This window comes from Felis catus, chromosome A3 (genome assembly GCF_018350175.1).
Source record: "Felis catus isolate Fca126 chromosome A3, F.catus_Fca126_mat1.0, whole genome shotgun sequence".
Lineage (NCBI taxonomy): Eukaryota > Metazoa > Chordata > Mammalia > Carnivora > Felidae > Felis > Felis catus.
Window position 1 is genome coordinate 15039887 of NC_058370.1, and position 20354 is coordinate 15060240.

Consider the following 20354-nt stretch of genomic DNA (forward strand, 5'->3'; position numbering starts at 1 on the left):
TTGCCTTTTATTTACATCATGACATTCTGCAATCTTGTGATTTGGTGCCAAAGACCAAGGTTAGGGTTGAGCCTTAGTTGGGCTGGGGATGGAATGGTGCTGTGGGACTAGTCCTGAGTACCCCCAACATCCTTGGCAGAGGTGACTTGTCAGAGGCAGGATATACCCTAGTGGCAAGTGGTGGGGGTTGGGGTGGCTCTACAGAGCTGAGAAATCAGGTCCTCATGGGAAACCTGCTCAGGGAGTGCAGAACCAACCTGTCATCATCCATGTCGGCCCAGCTTTCCGGGGCTGCTCTGGGGGCCTGATCCTGCTGGATGGGAGGTAGGAGGTGACGAGGGGACCTAGGCCATCCAAAGGCCTCATGCTTTATTACCCCTCGCAAAGCCTGCTCCTAGTAAAGGACCAGGGAAACCCCCTCATACTCAAGTACACACAGATTTTAACAACTCAAAGCACCTTTGCCCTTTTAAAGTTTTTTTTTTTCTTTTAATAGGAGTTTTTTGAGATTCTTCCTCTCCCACCCCATTTGTGTTTTTCAATTGAGGAAAGTAACTAGCGCAACGCAGAATTAGGGACAAAGGAGAGCACCCGGCTTAAACAAAAAGTAGGGCCAAAGGTGGCATTTGCAGTATCAGGAGAAAGGGGCCTACCTGAAGGGCTGTAGACCTTTAAATACACCTACACAGGTCTACACTGAGCAGACGAGGGTTGTGGAGGAGGTCTTGACCTCCATCTCTATTAATGCAACAAATACGTAAACAAAGTTCACTAAGGGCCGCGGTTTGATTCCCTCCATTTTCTCGCATGCAGCCATCCGGGCTTGCCTCCCGAGTGCCTTGTTGTGATTTTGGACCAGCCACTTACAATCTCCCGACCCGTACAGTTTCCCCATCTGGACGAGGATTATATGCTCCCCTCCTCCCAGGACATATCAAACCTAATCGGGAAGGATTCGATTAGGCTCGATAAGAGCGTTAAGTCATCGGTCACGAGCCAGGCGAAATGACTAATGATGTCTACTCCTCTCCCGCCAAGTTAAAACCTCCCGGTGGCCCACACTCTCAGGATTGGTTCCGGGAGGGGCGTGGCCAGGTCACTGAAAGCCACGCCCCCAGACGTGGGGCAGCCTTCGCCGCGCCCAACCCTGCGGCCCAGGGAAGGGACCCAGCAATGACGTCTCATAACCACTCCCAGTGTAACCCTCCGCCAAGCGAGAAAGTAGTCCCCAGCCCATAGCGGACTCCGTCACCCACACTTGGCGACATATAAAATCCTAGACTCTCTCCGGACTGGACTATGGTTCTGAGGCCTCAGGGCGACCTTCCGACACACCGGAAAGCGGTCTTTCTCTGGGTCGGCGTAGGAAGTAGTTCCGGCCTACGGTGGGCCGATGGGTCCCTCCGCAGCGGGGGAAAGAGGATGGCGACCTCGTCGATGCCGGAGTCGGAAAGAAGCACGGCTACGAAAGCGTCAGGTGAGCGTCTGGTAGAGTCAGGTCGCCCCACTGCACCCTGCCGCGAAGTGGGGCCAGAATACGGGGATAGCCGGCGGCGAGCTCCCGGGCCGGCGGGGCTGTCCGAACAGGGCCCCGGGGTCCCAGGCCCTTTAGTCGCTCTCGCACTTGCCTGAGCGGAAACCCGGCGCCGCCACAAGATGGCGTCGGGCCTGGAGCTCAGGCAGCGCCGGGGACAGCCCCGAGTCGCCAGGCCCCGGGACCGTCGCTGTCAGCCCCCTCCGCATGGGAACCAGGGGAGGGGGGGAGCGAGCCACTGACCCAGGGGGCCTGCGGGCTGTACCACCGACCCTGCACCCGGGGGGACTCGGGGGGCCGAAGGGCTGAACCACTGAGCCCGGACAGGGCTCTTAGAGCGAACCACGCTGCGGGAATCATGGAGGGGAGACGAGGAGGGTCAAGATTACCGGCCACTGACCATCCTCCTGGGGCTGGGGAAAGGCTCTAGACTGGGAGGCCAGGCTTCTCGGTCCTGTTTTCCCAAAGCTCCTGTCTCTGTACACGAGAAAGCCCCTCCCCGTCGGGGACTCCGTCATTGCACCTGCGAAATGGGCACACGGGTGCAGCTGGGTGGGCCGTGGTTGCCGGGGCCGGGAAGGAGGCCCACCTGTTCCAGCCCGGGTCACCTCTTCTGGCAGAGTGAAGGATCCAGACCCTGCGAGTCCCTGTCAGGCGGCCCCCCGAGCCGATGGAGGAGAACGAAGTGGAGAGCAGTAGCGACGCGGCCCCTGGGCCTGGCCGGCCCGAGGAGCCCTCTGAGAGCGGCTTGGGCGTGGGCACCTCTGAAGCCGTGTCGGCCGACAGCAGCGACGCCGCGGCCGCCCCGGGGCCGGCTGAGGCCGACGACTCTGGCGTGGGGCAGAGCTCCGACCGCGGCAGCAGCTCTCTGGTATGGACCGTGCTGGCCGGCGTGGGTGGAGGCAGGGACCGCAGGCAGCATGCCTGGCAGCCAAGGGCAGCAGTCAGAAAGGCTAGCTTGTAACTAATATTTGGTTTTGGTTTACTGTGTGTCAGGCACCATGCCAAACCCCTAACATGGATTTTCTCATTTAAGCCTCATACCTTGTAAGGCATATCACTCTTTTCCACATCTTACAGGGCACAGAGAGCAAGCCGACAGAGCCAAGGTTCAAATCTAAGCAGTGGCCTTACCCACTCCACTCTCTTCCTTCTTTGAGATGCAGGCGTCCTGGTTCAAGTCTTACCTCTACCTCCGATTCACTGGGGGACCTCTTTGAGGCTCATTCTTCTGTCTGTAAAATGGAGCAGGAATGCCTGCCTCATAGAGAATACTCTTGGAAATGCTTTGTAAAACTGTCTCCTTCTGGCTCTGCCATTCCTGGCTTTGTGATCTTGGACATGCCACCCCACTTCTAGCTCTCAGTTTTCTCATCTGTAGAGTGGGAATGATAAATACATATGTCTCAATAGGGCTTTTGTGAGGATTAAATGAATTAGCATATACAGAGCAATAGAAACAGTGCTCAGCACATAGTAAGCACTCAGTAGATATTAGCCATTACCATTGTTATTATCTGCAAGATAATGATTTCCAGGACATCACATTGTGGAGCTGCACGATGATGGACCCCATTTTGGGGTCCAGGATTTCATTAATTCAGCAGAGATGGGCCTACCGTGTGCCCAGCTTGTGCTGGACCCGGGGGATACAGCAGGACTCAAGACAGATGTGAGCCCGGCCTTAATGGAAAGTACCGTCTGACCTAGAACATATTACTCTAGAGTGAACCATAACGGAGGGGACGCAGACAACTACGGCACTGAGGACAGAGGGGTCCTACTCTAGCCTTGGGGGTCAGGGTTAACTTCCTAGAAGAAGTACCAAGTAAATGGTGGTGAGAAGGCTGGGCAGGAATTAGCCATGGTGCAACGCTGGGAAGCATTTCAGACAGAGGAAATAGCTAATTCAAAGGCCCAGTGAAAATAGCTCTGCCTGGTTGTTGTGTGGGTGTGGGGATTATGGGGCCTCTTACCTGACCAGAGCCAGGGACCCTGAGACTTGTTCTTGTGTGGCTCTGTGACTGGAGGGCTTCTGCTGGTCCTTTGTGGGGCTGACAGCGTGGATGCCTCTACTCACCATGGCCAAGGAGCTCTATCTAGTGGGTGGCAACTGGCCCTGCTCCATCCGTGGCTTCTAAAATCCCTGTTTCCAATCACCCAGGAGGAAGTATCTGAGAGCAGCTCCAGCACAGACCCCCTGCCCCACGGCTACCTCCCTGATTCCTCTTCTGTGTCCCGTGGGCCAGTGGAGGGAGTGACAGGCGGCCCCCCAGCACTGGTGCACTCCAGCGCTCTCCCAGACGCCAACATGCTGGTGTCCGACTGCACGGCTTCTTCCTCGGACCTGGGCTCAGCCATTGACAAGATCATCGAGTCCACCATCGGGCCAGACCTAATCCCAAGTGAGTCAGGCAGAGGGCGGTAAGAGCTGACCCACAGGGGTCTTCCTGTGGGGTCCAGCAGAACCAACCATGCAAACTTGGACACATAACCCTGCCACTCTAAGCGTACGATGGGGGAACGGCAGCCTCTGTCTCGTAGTGGTAAGTGAGGTGAGGATTTAATAAGACAGTTCAGTGTAGTGCCTGGCATGGGCATGTGATAAACACTCAATAAATATAGAAATAATAATACCTAATTTGTACTGGAGTTCGTTCCAAGCACTTTACATATGGTAGCTCATTAATCCTCCCAGTGACCCCAAAAAAGCTGGATGCTATTATCATCCTCACAGTCGAGATGAGAGTTTTGAGGTACAGAGGACCCACTGCAACCAGCAGGTGTTGGGCCATGGGCTCAGACGGTCTGACTCCAGATTCTGTACTCGTGATTGACCACACTGTACCTTCTGTTGTTAATGGTGTAAAGGCCACAGTCTTCAAATGGTCCTGGGGTGGTGTGGAAAGCCAACCCTGATAAAGTGGTGCAGGGGCTAGGCCTTGACCTTGGAGAAGTTTGGAGACAGGAAGGGAGACTCTCCAGGTTTAGTGGTCAGAGGTGGGGCAGCTGGGGTAGCCCTGGCATCTGTGTGACCGTAGGCCAGCTCCTGGGCCAGCGTGTCATGCACACTAGACCTCCCAACAGCCCTGTTCTGGGTGGGGGCGTGGACAGGGGCAGGGCACAGATGAGGCTCCGGGGGGCAATGCAGCTAGTTCATAGTTGCATGGGTGAGCCAGAATGAATATGGGCGGTGACAGTTGTCATTGTCAGCTGGGAATCCCCTCCCCCCATCTCTGCCCAGGCTGCATCACCGTAACCAGTGCTGAGGATGGCGGAACCGAGACTGCCCGGTACCTGATCCTGCAGGGCCCGGACGATGGTGAGACCCCAGGCAGCAGACCCAGGGCGCCCTGCAGTGGGCGAGGGAGTTGGAGAGGGAGGCTCCGCCACAAACTCACTGTGTGATCCTAGCAGGTCGTCCTCTGCTCTGGGCCCTAGTTTCCCCACTGCCACTCTGGTGGGGGGTTGGGTTCTAGGATCCCTGGGCCTGCCTGGGAGGGACAGCTGTTGCTCATGGCCAACCTTCCCCTCCACCCCCCTGCCCTCCGACTCCCTCACCCACCCACAGGTGCCCCCATGGCTTCGCCGATGTCCAGTTCCACCTTGGCCCACAGCCTGGCAGCCATCGAGGCCCTGGCTGACGGCCCCACGTCCACATGCCTAGAGCCCCCCGAGGAGGCACGGGGGAGGCCCAGCTCCCCAGCACAGCCGCCCCCAAGCTCTGGTACCGAGGAGCCAGACCTGCAGAGCCTGGAGGCCATGATGGAAGTGGTGGTGGTACAGCAGTTCAAGTGCAAGATGTGCCAGTACCGGAGCAGCACCAAGGCCACGCTGCTGCGCCACATGCGGGAGCGGCACTTCCGACCAGGTGCGTTGACGGCGGCCTGCCTGGCTGGGGCTGTGCGGGGGGTGGGGGGTGGGGGGTGCCGCCAGCCAGACGTGGCAAGCTTGTCTTCTCTTCACAGCAGCAGCAGCAGCAACCGCAGCCGGTAAGAAGGGGCGTCTGGTAAGGAAGTGGGGTACCTCTGCCAAGACCCCAGACGAAGAGGGGCCAGAGGAGGAAGATGATGATGACATTGTCGACGCTGGTGCCATTGACGACCTAGAGGGTAGGCCACCTTAGCTCCCAGGAGTGCCATCCCCATCCCCATCTACAAATACCGAATTCCCTCTGGCCCACATAGAGGACTGGGAAAGAGGAGTTGGTACACATGTGTGCCTCCGGTATAAAACAGAGGAGTTGGGGCTCTGGGGTCAGGACCTCTGTGTGCGGTTGTGGAGACTGCACACTGAAAAAGAGCACCACCTTTAAGAGGGCCACGTTCACATTTGTCCAACAGAAATAGAATAAGCTGCATATGAACTTCTTACATAGCTTTGTAGCTATGTTTTAAAAAGTTAAAGAAAAAAGATAAAATTAAGCTTTATCAGAATTATCAGTGGGTTGTTTTACTTTGCGTTTTTATACTAGTCTTCTGAAAGCCAGTATGTATTTTACACTTAATTATCTGTTACTGAAAAAAAAAAATACGTGTTAGTGTAGACAAGGCACAAGTTCTCGGTCGTTGCATATGGCCAGTGGCTCCTGCACTGGATAGCATAGTCGTCACAGTTTGTAGACTTCATTGTTTATTTCAATTATCTTCTAACAATGGCTATGAAGTGTCTTAAGAAACGGGCACCTTTTTCTAATTTTCATAGTGGAGCGCTGCCTGAGTTGGCGGTAGGAGTCAGGAAAGGTGCAGAGAAAGGGGCTTGGAGAGAGGCACTCATAGTCAGCTAGTGGGAGGCCAGGAGGGCTTTTTGGAGGGAGGCATCACTGGTTGATAGGCTTGAAGGAGGAGTAGGCAGGGATGGGAAGTGGGCCTCTTCCTAGGGAAGTTGGGCCAGGGATTAGGGCTGAAAGGGCGGGTCCGGCACTGATGCCCACCTTTGCTTTCGGCCTCCACAGAGGACAGTGACTACAATCCGGCCGAGGATGAGCCCCGGGGCCGGCAGCTACGGCCCCAGCGCCCTACTCCCAGTACCCCAAGACCCCGAAGGAGACCTGGCCGGCCTCGGAAGCTGCCTCGCCTGGAGACCGCGGACCTCTCAGATGGTGAGAGTTGGTCACGTGGGGCCGTGTGGGGGGCTGAGGGATGGCCTCCTTCCCTGCTTGCTTCTGTGGAGCCCTGGGAACTGAGGGTGCCACTCAGGGCAGCACATACAAGTCAGGGTGACCTGAAGGCCGCCTCATAAAGGGACGGCCCTCCGAGACCAAGCTTGAGAAACCCCGATAAGCAATATATCAGCTTTGTGACAGGGCCTCTCGGTGGTAAGATGTTGGAGCGCGGGAGAAGTTTGAATCTTTATAATTGAACTAAGAAGATAAGTTATAAGTGTGATTACTGAAATGAGAACAAGTCTGAGGGCTGAAACTGTGTCCAAGAAACACTGGCTTGGAGCATTACAGGCTGGGGACTAGAAAGCACGATCATGGCCATGAATGGCTCCACCACCTACTGGCTGTGTGACTCAGAGTGTGTTATTTTGCCTCTCGAATCCCCTGTTCCCTTGTTAGGAATGGAGGTGATAGCATCTGGCTTTTCGGGATCGCTTTAAGGGGTAAACATACACACACAAAAACACATGATAACTTTTTGTATGTGCTGTATAGGGGAGATTGTTACACATTTTCAGTGTCTTTTTTAAGAATAGCGTTTTATTAAGGTCTGTATGGGAAGGCACACACATCCTAAGTGCAAGGCTTAGGGAATTTTCACAAGATGAATGCGCCTGTGTAGCTGAGCATCCCAATCAAGAAGCAGGATGTTGCCAGCATTGTCTATGTCACTTTTAATTTTTAAAACATTGCATTGGAATACAATGGATGTTTTTGAATAGGTAGCACATTCAGACTGTTCAGACTTCAAAAGGTTAGGAGTGCGTGCAGTGATGCTCTGTCTTCTCTCTTCCTCCCATCTGCCCTCCAGCCACCCGGCCTCCCTAAAGAAAGCCAATGTTAAAGTACTGCTGTCATTCCCAGACTCTAGAATGTTCCCATGAGGTCACTAGAGCAGCACTTATCGTCTCCATCTGACAGATGGGAAAATGAGACTCAGAGAGGCGCGAGGAGGCACCGAAGTCTGGTGTCAGAGCTGAGCTGGCACGCGGGTCTCTTGACGGGGAGGTCGCCAGCTCTCTCGCTGCTGCCGCAGACCGTCCCGTTTAAGTTGTGCCATCTAGCAGCATGTCAGTTGCAGGAGGGGCCTGCGTCTGTCCCACGGCCTGATGTGCCCATCAGTGGTCTGTGACAGTGGTTGAAGGAAGTATTTTGGCTGGCCTCTGGCACACCTGTCCACGTCTGTCCTGGTGCGTCCGTGGCTGATTTGCCACCATGTGCACACAGGTGTGGAAGGAGAGCCTCTAGTGAGTTCCCAGAGCGGACAGAGCCCACCAGAGCCTCAGGACCCCGAGGCACCCAGCTCCTCTGGCCCGGGATGCCTGGTGGCCCTGGACAAGGCTGATAGGGGCCCCGTGGAACCTGGCGTGAGCCAGTCGGATGCAGAGAACGCAGCCCCCTCTTGTCAGGATGAGCCCGATGCCCCACCCCGCCGCCGGGGCCGACCCTCCAGGCGCTTCCTCGGCAAGAAATACCGCAAGTACGTGGAGCAGAGATGAGGGTAGGGGGAGACAGCCCGGCGGCCCCGGCCCAGCCACACCTCTTCCCAACACCCTCCTGGCAGGTATTATTACAAGTCACCCAAACCGCTCCTGAGGCCCTTCCTGTGCCGCATCTGCGGCTCCCGCTTCCTGTCCCATGAGGACCTGCGCTTCCACGTCAACTCCCATGAGGCCGGGGACCCCCAGCTCTTCAAGTGCCTGCAGTGCAGCTATCGCTCCCGCCGCTGGTCCTCGCTCAAGGTGCGCGGCGGGGAAGGGCAGGCGCGGCACGGGACCAACGTGAAGGTGCCAGGAGGGAGTGGAGTTGACGGGTCGTTCGCTGGCACCTTCTGCCCCTTCGCAGGGCACGTGCCTGGGCCGCTGCCGTGCTGAAGGAGCCGGGGGGGGGGGGGGGGGGGGAGCCGCGGGCACTTCCGCAGACTGCACGCGGCATAGTGGCGTCGCATCTTCGGGGGGGCTGTTCACGCCGCAGCCAGCACAGACGTGCCTGTTCACCACACGCACTGGCAAATGGCAGGGAAACGGGCTCTCCCTAATTCTGTGTGTTAGAAAGTTTTCCGGTAGGTGGCCGTCAGGTGTCTCCAGAAAGGGGCTCTTTTTTTATCATTTACCCAAAAGCGCCAGTGGGCTTGCTGTGACCCTGAGCCGTTTTTATCCAGTACCTGGACCTGGCAGGCAGGCACGCTCGGGTTCCAGGCTTGCGCAGCCTGGAGAGACTGTAGGTATCGATAGTGCCATTTTACTGACCCAGGAAACCGTGGCTTGGCCAAAGTGAGGCAGAGAATTGGCCGCTGTGGGGAGTAGGGGCCACCTGAAGCACAGCTGGTCAAAGCCCCCGTGCTTTCTGCACGCGGTAGTTCCTCCCCAGACAGGGCCCCGTGACCTGAAAGTTGTTCTCCGGAGCCCTACCGGGGCTGGGTTGTGCCAGAGTACGCTGGGGCTGTGCCGCTTGGGTTTGGCTCCAAGCTCCACTGTTCACAGGGTCACTGTGGGACCCCAGCACGTCCCTTCCCTGTGAGCCTCAGTTTCTGCCTCTGTCAGATGGTGAGCTGGCACAGGGCCTGGTGCCAAGTAGGTGCCCGTGTTGGGGAGAGTCCCCAGCCCTCACAGGCACCTGCCCTTCCTGCACTCGTTCTGGGAGCAGCTCTGAGGCTGTGGGCACAGGTTAGGGGGGAGGGGGAGGCCAGCCCCAGCCCACTGTCCTCTTGCCTCTGTCCTAGGAGCACATGTTCAATCACGTGGGTAGTAAGCCCTACAAGTGTGGCGAATGCAGCTATGCCAGCGTCTACCGGAAGGACGTGGCCCGGCACGCAGCCGTGCACAGCCGAGACCGGTCAGTGTGCGTGGGTGGGGTGGGCCAGGGCAGGAAGCAGAGGCCCGGTGTGACCACATTCCCCCTTTACTGAGCACCTGCTCTGGGCCACACTATTCACCGCACGTCACAGACCTGCGAAAGATAAGGCCGTTCATCCCAGCTCATGTGGCTCAGAGCAGTAGCAGGGCCTGAAGGGTTCTTGTTCTGTCTCTTCCCTGCTATGAGCTTTGTAAGATGGGGACAGTCATTGTTGAGGGGATTAAAGGAGCTCAGTAAATTATCTAAAGATCTTGCAGACTCCCGACTCTCAGCACTGACAGAGCAGACATGGGACAGATGGGTGGAGGAAAATCCTTAGGGGCCCTGTGATTGCTCACTACGTTGTCGTTAGATCTACAGCTTTGGGAAGGAGTTCACTCTGCTTAGGATGGTACGTGAGCAGAGGTCGGATACAGGATTTCAGGAGAAAAGTGACTTTCAAATTGTGCTTGTGGGAAAGGCTGTTCTCCATGATGCTAATGGGTTTTCTTAAGAAAAGGGGAGAGCGGAAGTAAGATTAGGGACACCAGGTTGAACACCTGCTTCGCCAGCTCTTTTCTACAGGACTTCTCAGGGCCTTTAAAATGCACGTGTATTTTGTGACAGGAAGAAGGCACCATTCTAGAATTTGTTTACAGCGTGCCTCTTAGCATCTCCTAGCAAACTCCACTTGGGGAAGCCCTATTCTGAGAGAAGGGCTTGGCTGGGCAGAAGGGACACTCAGGGCTGAGACGGTCCGGTCCGTGTGAGAGAGTTTGTGGTGGGGTTGGGGAAGCAGTGGTCTAACCCCTATGCCTTTCTCCCTCAGGAAGAAGAGGCCAGATCCGGTGAGTCTGGGGCCTGGCCCGGGAAGGGAGCCTGCTTGAGGGCTGCTTATCAGGTGGGGGCAGGAGGTGAGGTCTCCCCCTCTGTCCTCCCCTTCTCTCTTCATCTGGTCCCGTCTTGTCCCTTCCCAGACTCCGAAGCTGAGCTCCTTCCCGTGCCCTGTGTGTGGCCGTGTGTACCCCATGCAGAAGAGACTCACACAGCACATGAAGACACACAGCACTGAGAAGCCCCACATGTGTGACAAGGTGGGTGGGGCCCAGGGCTGGGGGCAGGGGCTCAGGGTCTCCCTGGGCACTCCCATCTCTAACTCACCCTACCCCTCACAGTGTGGAAAGTCCTTTAAGAAGCGCTACACCTTTAAGATGCACCTGCTCACACATATCCAGGCTGTCGCCAACCGCAGGTATATCCATCCCTAAGGAGGCCCCTGGGGCTGGAGCACCCCACCCGACCCCACCACTGAGCTTTCCTCCAACCACCTCCAGGTTCAAGTGCGAGTTCTGTGAATTTGTTTGTGAGGACAAGAAGGCACTGCTGAACCACCAGCTGTCCCACGTCAGCGACAAGCCATTCAAATGCAGCTTTTGCCCCTACCGCACCTTCCGAGAGGACTTCCTGCTCTCCCATGTGGCTGTCAAGCACACAGGTCAGGCCAGCCCCGCCCTGGCCCGAGGGCAAGTTGGTGAACCCTCCACTTGCCATGCCCCTAGGCGGCAGGCTCGGCTCTGTCCTCTTCCTCCCCCTCCGCAGCCAGCCGGGCTTCTCAGGTATCAGGACATCCCCTCTGGGGTGTCACCCGCTCTCCTGGGCCAAGCCAGCTCTTCTCTGTGTGGCCAAGGGCTAACTTGCTATGAGAGGGAGTCAGAGCACCTACCATGTGGTGGTTGCCAAAGTGAGTTCTGTTTGTGTCTGGAGCCCTGTCTGTACTGGGCGCTGGGTGCTGGGGAAGAGGTGTTTCTGGAGGCCCCGGTCTCACACGTGAAGTGGGAGAAGCGGCGTCACATGCTCGGCCCGCAGAACGTGGACAGAACAGTTGGTTCTTTCTCCTCCTCGGCGCGCAGCCCTCTGATGGGCACACTAGAGACGAGACACCGTAGTGGGCCAGATCCCCGTCTACCCGGGAGGGACGGTTCGTAAGAGAAGTGTGTGGTCACCTGACATGAAAATAAGACGCTCCTGGGAAGGCTGGGAGTGCCGGAGGTGGGCCTGGTTCCTCTCTGTCCTGGCCCACCAGATCGGACAGCGGCATGTGTTGGGAGCGAAGCCCCAGGAGTGGATCCCTCAGAGGGGTCCTTGGGACCACGGAAGGCTTCCCGGAGAGGGTGGGGAAGCCTAAGCGTCCCTTCCCGTGTGCCTGCAGGGGCCAAGCCCTTCGCCTGTGAGTACTGCCATTTCAGCACCCGGCACAAGAAGAACCTCCGCCTGCACGTACGGTGTCGGCACGCAAGCAGCTTCGAGGAGTGGGGGCGGCGCCACCCTGAGGAGCCCCCTTCCCGCCGTCGCCCCTTCTTCTCTCTGCAGCAGATTGAGGAGCTGAAGCAGCAGCACAGCGCGGCCCCCGGGCCACCCGCCAGCTCCCCAGGGCCTCCTGAGGTAAGCTCCGCCAAGCAGGCAGCGGACAGAAGGGGCTGGGGAGCATGGGCCAGGATGACCGTGTCCTGTCACCCCTCCAGTCCCTGGCATCCTCATTTACACATTGAGGCAACAAAATGGCCCCAGCTTCTCCAGTTGAGCAGATGGGGTCACACACATGTCAGCCCTAAGCTCAGAGTGGGCGTGGCTTTCCAGTGCTAGTAATAGAGCATGGAAATATGAGTTTAATTGTGGCAATAGTCCATTTTTCTCTTGCATAAAAGAAGTCCAAAGGTTAGCAGTTTAGAGCTAGTTTGGCAGCTCTGTGGTCAGTCATCAGGGACCAAGTTCTCTCAATATTTTTTCCCAGCCATCCTAGGCATACGACTTTTATCTTTGTGGTTGCCTCATGGTCCAGTATAGCTGCAGGAGCTCCAGCCTTCTAGCCACATCCCAGGCAAGAAGCAGGAGGAAGAGATGGGAGAAGGGCAGAAAGGAAGCCTGCCATCTCTCCCATCTGTCTTCCTCGTGAACTTAACCGGAAGCTCCTGCTTAGCCACAAGGCCACACTTTACCTAGCTGCAAGGCAGGCCAAGAAGTATAGTCTCATAGCTGAGTATACCACCTACTCTTTTTGTGCCCCAGAAGATGGACCACTGCGATGTGCTGGTAGAACACAGCCTCTAGTGTCAGTCTTGTGTTCAGACCCCAGTTCTGCTACTTACTCGCTGTGGGATCTTAAGCAGTCGCTTCATTTCTCTGAGCCTCGGTCAGTTCATCTGTGGCACCGAGCTGATAAATACCTGGCATTGTAGTTGTGTGAAGGTGAGACAAGCCGGCAGATGTGAAGTGCCTGACACACAGGAGGTGCTTGGCAACCGGTGCTCGAATCTGAGCTGCCCCCTCTCAGGTTTGGCCACATCCCCACTCCGCAGATTCCCCCAGAGGCAGCACCTTTCCAGGCACCTGAGACCCCCCCACTGCTCTGTTCCGACACCCTTGGTGGCGCCACCATCATCTACCAGCAAGGTGAGCCCTGGGGGAGCGGGGGAGCCTGGGGAGCGGGGCAGGGGCGGGGCACGTGCCGGGGCTGGAGGAGGGAGAGAGGGGGCCCCGGCCCATCCTAAGGCTCAGGTCTCACCCGACCCAGGAGCTGAGGAGTCAACGGCAATGGCCACGCAGACAGCCTTGGATCTGCTGCTGAACATGAGTGCTCAGCGGGAGCTGGGGGGCACAGCCCTGCAGGTGAGCTGCCCGGGGCCGCCACCGCCTCCCCCGTGCCGCCACCTTAGGCGCCCGCTGTGCACTGGACACTGGGAGGGGAGGAGGGTGGTGAGGCAGACATGCCCTGCCCTCGGGGCGCGCCCAGTTAACCGGGAGACAGTCCGCTGAAACCCTGTGGGCAAACACAGAGGAGGGGGACCCACTGTGCCAGGGAGGTCAGAGGGGCTTCCGCTCAGCTCCACTCACCAGCGGCCTCTGCCAGGCTGAGCGGTAAGCGCTGCTCTCGTGGCTTCTGGGGTCCTGCTGGTTCAGGTCTCCTAGCTCTGCGGCCGCCCTGTACTGCAGGTCCCGGCCAGCTTCTCATCCAGCCTAGCACCCTCGTTCCGCGACACCCCCTCCCACGGCCCGGAGGCTCCCAAGGCTCCCTCCCCTCTAGCCTGTCTTAACCCTGAACCTCATGCCCAGCAGACCCCCTGCCCCCAGCTCATCATCTTCACTTCTGCTGCCTTCTGGCCGCCTGGGGTCACCCTTCCACTACCCCCGCCCTGCCCGCTCTGCACACCCCACACTCCTCTAAGGTAGGGAGAGGTTTGTTATCGGTCTCCCAGCCTCTCGAAAAGATGTAGAATGTGTGTTGAGATGATAAATTCCAGGAACTGGGAGCAATGATGTGCTTCCAGGGGCTGGAGGGCAGACGGAACTCTGTGGAGGGGGGAGCCTGGTGTTGGGCCTGGGGACCTCCGTAGGGTTTCATTATGCCTTTGGGGGTGTTTGGAAGTTCTACGTTTTTAGTTAGTTAAATCGGTCTTTCATGGTTTTTGCCTTTGATACCATCCCTAGAAAGGCCTGTAATCACCCCAAGATTATATAAACATTTGTATATTCTTCTTAGGGTTTCTTTCTGCTTAGGGTTTCACTTTTTTCCACTTAAATGTTTACTCCACCTGGAATTTATTTTTGGTGTATACAGAAAGGTAGGGGACTCGCTTTATTTTTTTTTTCCCAAAAGTTGTACAGTGTAGTATATCAAATCTTCCCCTGTGGTTGGAAATGTCTGCTTTATCACGTTCTAGATTCCCATATTTATAGGAGCCCATTTCTATACAAGTTCTGTTTTATTGCTGTCTGTTGTTCTCATGCCAGTTTTTTTTTTTTTTTTAATCTGATTACAAAAACATATGTTAAACCAAAATGACCATTAGGAAATGTTCTATACAGAAAGTGAAAGTCCTTAACAACCCTCCCCCCCACCCCCACCGCCGCCAGTGGCAAATAGGCATTTCTCCAGTTTTGAGCACGTACAGGCTAACATGGAGACGTTGTTTCTAAAAAAGATGGGCTCACACAATTCATGCTCGTCAACACCTCCACTTTTGCTTGCTCTGGAGTGTGTGAGGCGTGGCCTGGCCGGCACACAGAGTCCTCTCTCTTAGTGTTCCCATTTCACATCCCCAGGCCACTACACCGTAGAGATGCTGTGAGCGCGTGAGCGCGTTCGGTCCTGTATTGCTTGGGTTTCCGGCTTTTTGTCAATCAGGGCAGTGCTTTAGTGCACACTTCAGGTGGTCCTAAAACATTCTTTAGTTGTAAAAAAAGCCTCCTAGAAGTGGAATTGGTAGGTCTGAAGGTGTGAAGCCTCATAAAAAGACAGTTTATGTGACCACCTCTAGAATTGTGCTCCATTCCACTCTTGCCAACACTTGGGTATCCTGAGCTTTAGAAATGTCTTCCGCATGGCAGAAGTATGTTTCATGGTTTTGGCTTTTTTTATATATAATTTTATAACCGTAAATGAGTTTGAACTATGTTCGTAGACCATTTTATTTTCTGACTGTGTCCTATATCTGTTTTTCTATTGTTGGTGTTTTTAGCGTCACTTTGCAGGAGCTCTTTGCAGATGAGGGAGACTCCCCTTTTCTCGTATTTACTGTTAAATACCCCCTCTCCCCATTTCTTCGTTTTCTAATTGCAGTTTATGGTTTGTTTTGCTGTAGGCTTTAGCATCTTTTTCTGTCACGATTATAGAAAAATCTTCCCACCCCAGATCATAAAATATCCATCCACATTTTCTTTTCATATACTTAGAGTTTTATTACATTTTGGTCTTTAATCTATTTGAAGCAGGCTCTGGAGCAAGATGTGAGGTCAAGCTTTTTTCTTCTTAAATGGTTTGCTAGCTGTCCCTTTACCAGGGTCTCTCAATCTTGGCCTTTTGTGCCAGATAGTTCTTCGTTGTGGGGGCTATCCTGTGCGTCGTGGGGTTGTCAGCTGCATCCCTGCAGATAACTCCTAGGGCCAGGACCACCCCTCTTCCGATTGTGACCACCAAAGAATGTCTCCAGATGTTGCCCGACACCCAGGGAGGGCAGGGTTGCTCTCCCCGGGTCTTGTTTTTTTGCAGGTGCCAGGCAGGGCTGGGAGAGCCAGGGTGTGTTTTAGATCACACAGTGGGGTTTGTACAAATGAGTGGTGGTGGCACGGGCCCTGGCCAGTGTGGGTGAGCTGTGAGGCCCTGCGTGCCAGCCTCTGTACCTGCTTGTAACACCCTCCGGTTCCCTCACAGGTGGCCGTGGTGAAGTCGGAGGACGTGGAAGCAGAGTTAGCCTCCCCTGGCGAGCAGCCTTCCCCGGCAGGTGCCGCTCCCCAAGTGGTCACCCTCCACGTGGCAGAGCCGGGGAGCAGCCTGGCAGCGGAGAGTCAGCTGGGTGCCCCCGACCTGCCCCAGATCACCCTGGCACCCGGTCCATTTGGTGGGACTGGCTACAGTGTCATCACAGCACCCCCTATGGAGGAGGGGACATCGGCTCCTGGCACACCTTACAGGTGAGACCTGCTGCCCGCAAGACCCCCTTCAGCCATTTATAAGGTGTGCTGGGAGGTGCCAGAGAAGGGCTCTGCCTGCTCGAGCTTAGTTGGCAGGAGGCAAAAGTCCTAATACATACCATGTGATTAGCCATCGGAGTCTCTCTTGTTAGGAGGTTGGAAGCTACTATTTCTTGGTCTCTTAGATGTTCCAGGCACTAGACCTAAACACCTAAACATTTGGTGCACTCACCAAAACCATTCTCGTGAGATCCAGGTGTCCCTCATCTCACAGGTGAGGAAATAGGCCAGGGACATTGAATAACTTACCTAAGGTCAGATATGTAGTGAGGAGTCGAACTTTGCGTTCCAAAACCATGTGCTCTTTGTTCTGGGTGATCCCTGAACACACCTGGGTGATTCCAGTTCTGACCTCCAGAGCCAGCTCAGGCTCCTTGCCAGCATTGGAGGCCTGACAGCTGCCCTCAGTGTCCTCCACACCCAGCAAGTTCAGGGCAGAAAGACCGTGTGTTCGCTGCACTCCTGGGCAGCCTAATAAAGCCCTTAATCCAAGCACCAAAGTACCACAGTGTGTGGCTGGGGTGGAAAGCAGGACCCCTGGGCTGGCGGCAGGCAGCCCAGTCTCCACATCTGCCCTCCACTCTCGGCCCCTGCTTGCCTCCCGCGCTGGCCCGCCCGCTGCCGCACTCGGCCAGACCCGGGCTGGAGCGCTGGGCTTCGCTGCCTCACCGCCATCACCCCTCAGTTGATGACTTTCTCGGGGAAGAGGACTCCCGTGGCCTTCCATCCCCTCCTAGAACCCCACCTCACTCCTCCCCGCCCTCGGTGCCCACAGCGAGGAGCCCCCAGGGGAGGCAGCCCAGGCCGTGGTCGTGAGCGACACCCTGAAAGAAGCTGGCACCCACTATATCATGGCAGCCGATGGGACGCAGCTGCACCACATTGAGGTGAGGCTTGGGGTGACTGACCCCGCCCCCACTCCCCGTCAGTCCCCCCCCCACCCCAATCCTCCCCAGTCCATCACGCTCCCCCATCTGTCTACAGCTGACTGCAGATGGTTCCATCTCCTTCCCGAGTCCGGATTCGCTGGCCCCTGGAGCCAAGTGGCCGCTGCTGCAGTGTGGGGGGCTGCCCAGAGATGGCCCTGAGCCCCCATCTCCAGCCAGGACCCACCGGGTGGGAGACCCCCAGGGCTCTGCCTCCCCACCTCCTGCAGCCAGCAAAGCCCCGGGCCTGGTAGTACCCCCCTCGCCGCCACCTGCAGGCACGGCATCATCAAAGAAGTTTTCCTGCAAGATCTGTGCCGAGGCCTTCCCTGGCCGAGCAGAGATGGAGAGTCACAAACGAGCCCACGCCGGGCCTAGTGCCTTCAAGTGCCCCGACTGCCCCTTCAGTGCCCGCCAGTGGCCCGAGGTCCGGGTAGGTGCTGCCCCCTGGTGCTCATTTGGCCACTTGTTTGTGTAACAAACTTTAACTGAACACCGCAAGCCGGGCCCGCTGTCCTTCTCTGGGGTTGGAGAGGACTCTGTGAGGCCTCAGCATTGACGGAGCTCTGTCTGGTGGGGAAGCAAACCAGATGGTGTGACTAATGCCTCACGGTGTCCCCAGTGTGAACAGAATGCATATGGCGGAGCAGAGACAAACCGGGAACAGGTCGTGTGGACTCGGGGTGCTGGCAACAACCGGGCTGGGTCCGTAGGGGCAAAGGCACAGGCATGGCAGCACCAGGCACGTTTAGGGAAACACAAGGCATCTAGAATAGGCAACGCACACGGTACGAGGATGGTGGTGGAGACAACATGGAGAAGGCGAGGAGGGAGTGGTTCTGGGTAGGAGGCGGGGGGCCCCTTTTGAGGACCACCAGTTTTCACTGCCACCGTGCACCAGATCCTCACAGCAGCTCAGTGAGGGGAGCAGGGCCTAGAACCCTAGAACATCAGGGCTGGAGGAGACCTCCAGGGAGGGGTTCCTTCATCTGAAGCTGTACCTTACGTGACATGGCGGTAACCTGAATCTAAGCAGGGACAGGACTTCCTAACTGGCCTAATGGCAGGGCCTGTGGCTTTGCCCTCTCTTGGCACACAGCAGCACCAGGTCTTGGTCTGGTTTGTACTTGTCACCCAGTTCTTCCATCTGAGGACAGACTCCCCAACAGTTGTCTCAGTGGGAGGCTGCTTGTCCTCACCTGGCCAGTGCCCCTGACTCTGCTCCTGCTCCAGGCCCACATGGCACAGCACTCGAGCCTGCGGCCCCACCAGTGCAGCCAGTGCAGCTTTGCCTCCAAGAACAAGAAGGACCTGCGGCGACACATGCTGACCCACACCAACGAGAAGCCTTTTGCGTGCCATCTCTGCGGGCAGCGGTGAGGCTGGGGACAGGTGGGTAGGGGCTGCTGGGCACGCGTGATGGGACTGCCCTGAGCCTTCTTCCCTCCCCCACAGTTTCAACCGGAATGGGCATCTCAAGTTCCATATCCAGCGGCTGCACAGTCCTGATGGGAGAAAGGCGGGGACACCTACTGCCCGGACCCCAGGCCGGACCCCCACCCAGACCATCATCCTGAACAGTGATGATGACACGCTGGCCACGCTGCACAGTGAGCCGCCCCTGGGAGACCAGGGTGGGTGCTGGGGCACCTCAGGTTTCCCTGGATCCGCTGTGTGAGCACCCTCTCTTCTCTGCCCAGCTGCACTCCAGTCCAGTCATGGGGTCCTGGGGCCAGAGCGGCTACAGCAGGCACTGGGCCAGGAACACATCATTGTCGCCCAAGAGCAGACAGTGACCAATCAGGTGAGAGCCTGGATTGGGGCCCTGCTGGCAAGTCACAGGCTGGGGTGGGGGCACACAGAGCTGAGGCTAGAGCTGACTTGGTCCTGGCAGGAAGAAGCCACCTATATCCAAGAGATCACCACAGCTGATGGCCAGACAGTACAGCATCTGGTTACCTCTGACAACCAGGTGAGCACCTGCTCAGCCAGGAGAGCCCGCCCTGCCCCTCCCCCAGACTCCACTCTGGGGAGGACCAGTACTTCCCCAACTACTCCTCTCAGGGTCTGTGCGGCTGCCATCGTTGATGGTGGGTGTCCCTGGCCCCCTGCTCGATCTTCCTGGTTCAGCAGGGCCCCCAGCTCCTGCCTCTTCTCCACCCTTCTCCAGGTACAATACATCATCTCCCAGGACGGAGTCCAGCACCTGCTCCCCCAGGAATATGTCGTGGTTCCAGAGGGCCATCACATCCAGGTGGGCCAGGCCTGGGCAGGGATGGGAATGAGGGGAGGGGTGGACAGCCTCCTCAATCACCAGATCGGCTTCCTCTCTCCAGGTACAGGAAGGCCAGATCACACATATCCAGTATGAACAGGGGGCCCCGTTCCTCCAGGAGTCCCAGGTAGGACCTTTGGGGAATCGTGCGGAGTTGGGGCACAGGCAGTACTCCTCCAAGGCCACATCTCACTGGCTTCTCCCCTCTAGATCCAGTATGTGCCCGTGTCCCCAGGCCAGCAGCTTGTCACACAGGCCCAACTGGAGGCGGCAGCACACTCAGCAGTCACAGGTATGGGGTGGGACCCTGAAAACCGTGGGGACCCAGGCCCAGCTTCTGGGGCCTCAGGCTCACCGTCCTTTCCCCTCCCCTGGCAGCGGTGGCCGATGCTGCTATGGCCCAAGCCCAGGGCCTGTTTGGCACAGAAGAAGCAGTGCCTGAACACATCCAACAGCTGCAGCACCAGGGCATCGAGTACGACGTCATCACCCTGACCGATGACTGAGCCCCAAGGGCCCAACGCAGACCGTGGATATTGGGGCCAGCCATGTTAGGGGTGGGGGGACCCAGTGGGACTCACCTCCCTGTTCCACCTAGGGTCTCCAGACACTGGGCAGCCAGCATCCTATCACTCTAAGAGAGCCAGACCTGTGCTGCTGGCTTTAGGGGACAGCCATGGGCCCCAGCCAGGACATGCTGGGTGCCCTAGCCTGCAGGCAGGCTTTGGGGAGAAAAATTTATTTTTGTTTGGATGGACCCACTGGCCCCTCAGTCTCAATAAAGGGACCAGAGTCCAGTCCTGACCATCTTACTTTGTCCGCAAGGACTTGGGAAACAGAGAGGAAGAGCCTGTCACAGCTCCCAGGAGCTGCCAAGCCCCACAGTGCGGCCTGCCCGGCCTCTCAAAGTGCAGTGGCCCGACAGCAGGGCAGGCCCTTGGGGCAGAGGCCTGATACTGGGACAGATGGCTGAGCTGGTAAGAGCCCCCTCACCCCCCACCCCCCAGCACCTTCAGACCCTCTTCCTCCCCTGGGCTCCAGGGGAACATCTCCATGCCCAGAGGTCCTCAGGACAGCTCAGCCGGGTGCCTG

General features: G+C 57.0%; 1 protein-coding gene across 4 annotated transcripts; it reads left to right on the top strand.

Moving 5' to 3' along the window:
• Window positions 1-1145: 1145 nt before the first annotated feature.
• Window positions 1146-20059, top strand: ZNF335 (zinc finger protein 335). Of its 4 annotated transcripts, none has more exons than XM_019826430.3 (28): window positions 1146-1477; window positions 2155-2405; window positions 3699-3939; window positions 4779-4856; window positions 5106-5405; window positions 5500-5646; window positions 6489-6635; window positions 7926-8178; window positions 8263-8440; window positions 9421-9533; window positions 10363-10381; window positions 10511-10627; window positions 10709-10785; window positions 10868-11028; window positions 11743-11975; window positions 12890-12983; window positions 13105-13199; window positions 15742-16001; window positions 16837-16948; window positions 17046-17420; window positions 18221-18363; window positions 18443-18597; window positions 18688-18791; window positions 18882-18959; window positions 19158-19241; window positions 19324-19389; window positions 19473-19554; window positions 19641-20059. In XM_019826430.3, the coding sequence occupies exons 2-28, from the start codon at window positions 2205-2207 to the stop codon at window positions 19766-19768; spliced, it is 4041 nt and encodes a 1346-aa protein (XP_019681989.2). In that variant the 5' UTR covers window positions 1146-1477; window positions 2155-2204; the 3' UTR covers window positions 19769-20059. The 4 variants fall into 4 exon arrangements, with proteins under 4 accessions (XP_019681989.2, XP_011279029.2, XP_011279027.2 ...); XM_011280727.4 differs by having other exon boundaries at window positions 5506-5646; XM_011280725.3 differs by having other exon boundaries at window positions 1147-1477; window positions 5503-5646.
• The last annotated feature ends 295 nt before the right edge of the window (window positions 20060-20354 follow it).

Excerpts from the sequence above, each read along its gene's own strand:
- ZNF335 (XM_019826430.3), top strand. The coding sequence starts at position 2,205 with ATGGAGGAGAACGAAGTGGAGAGCAGTAGCGACGCGGCCCCTGGGCCT. Across the intron at positions 13,200-15,741 it reads TGGGGGGCACAGCCCTGCAG|GTGGCCGTGGTGAAGTCGGA; the intron begins GTGAGCTGCCCG and ends GTTCCCTCACAG. Across the intron at positions 17,421-18,220 it reads GCCAGTGGCCCGAGGTCCGG|GCCCACATGGCACAGCACTC; the intron begins GTAGGTGCTGCC and ends CTCCTGCTCCAG.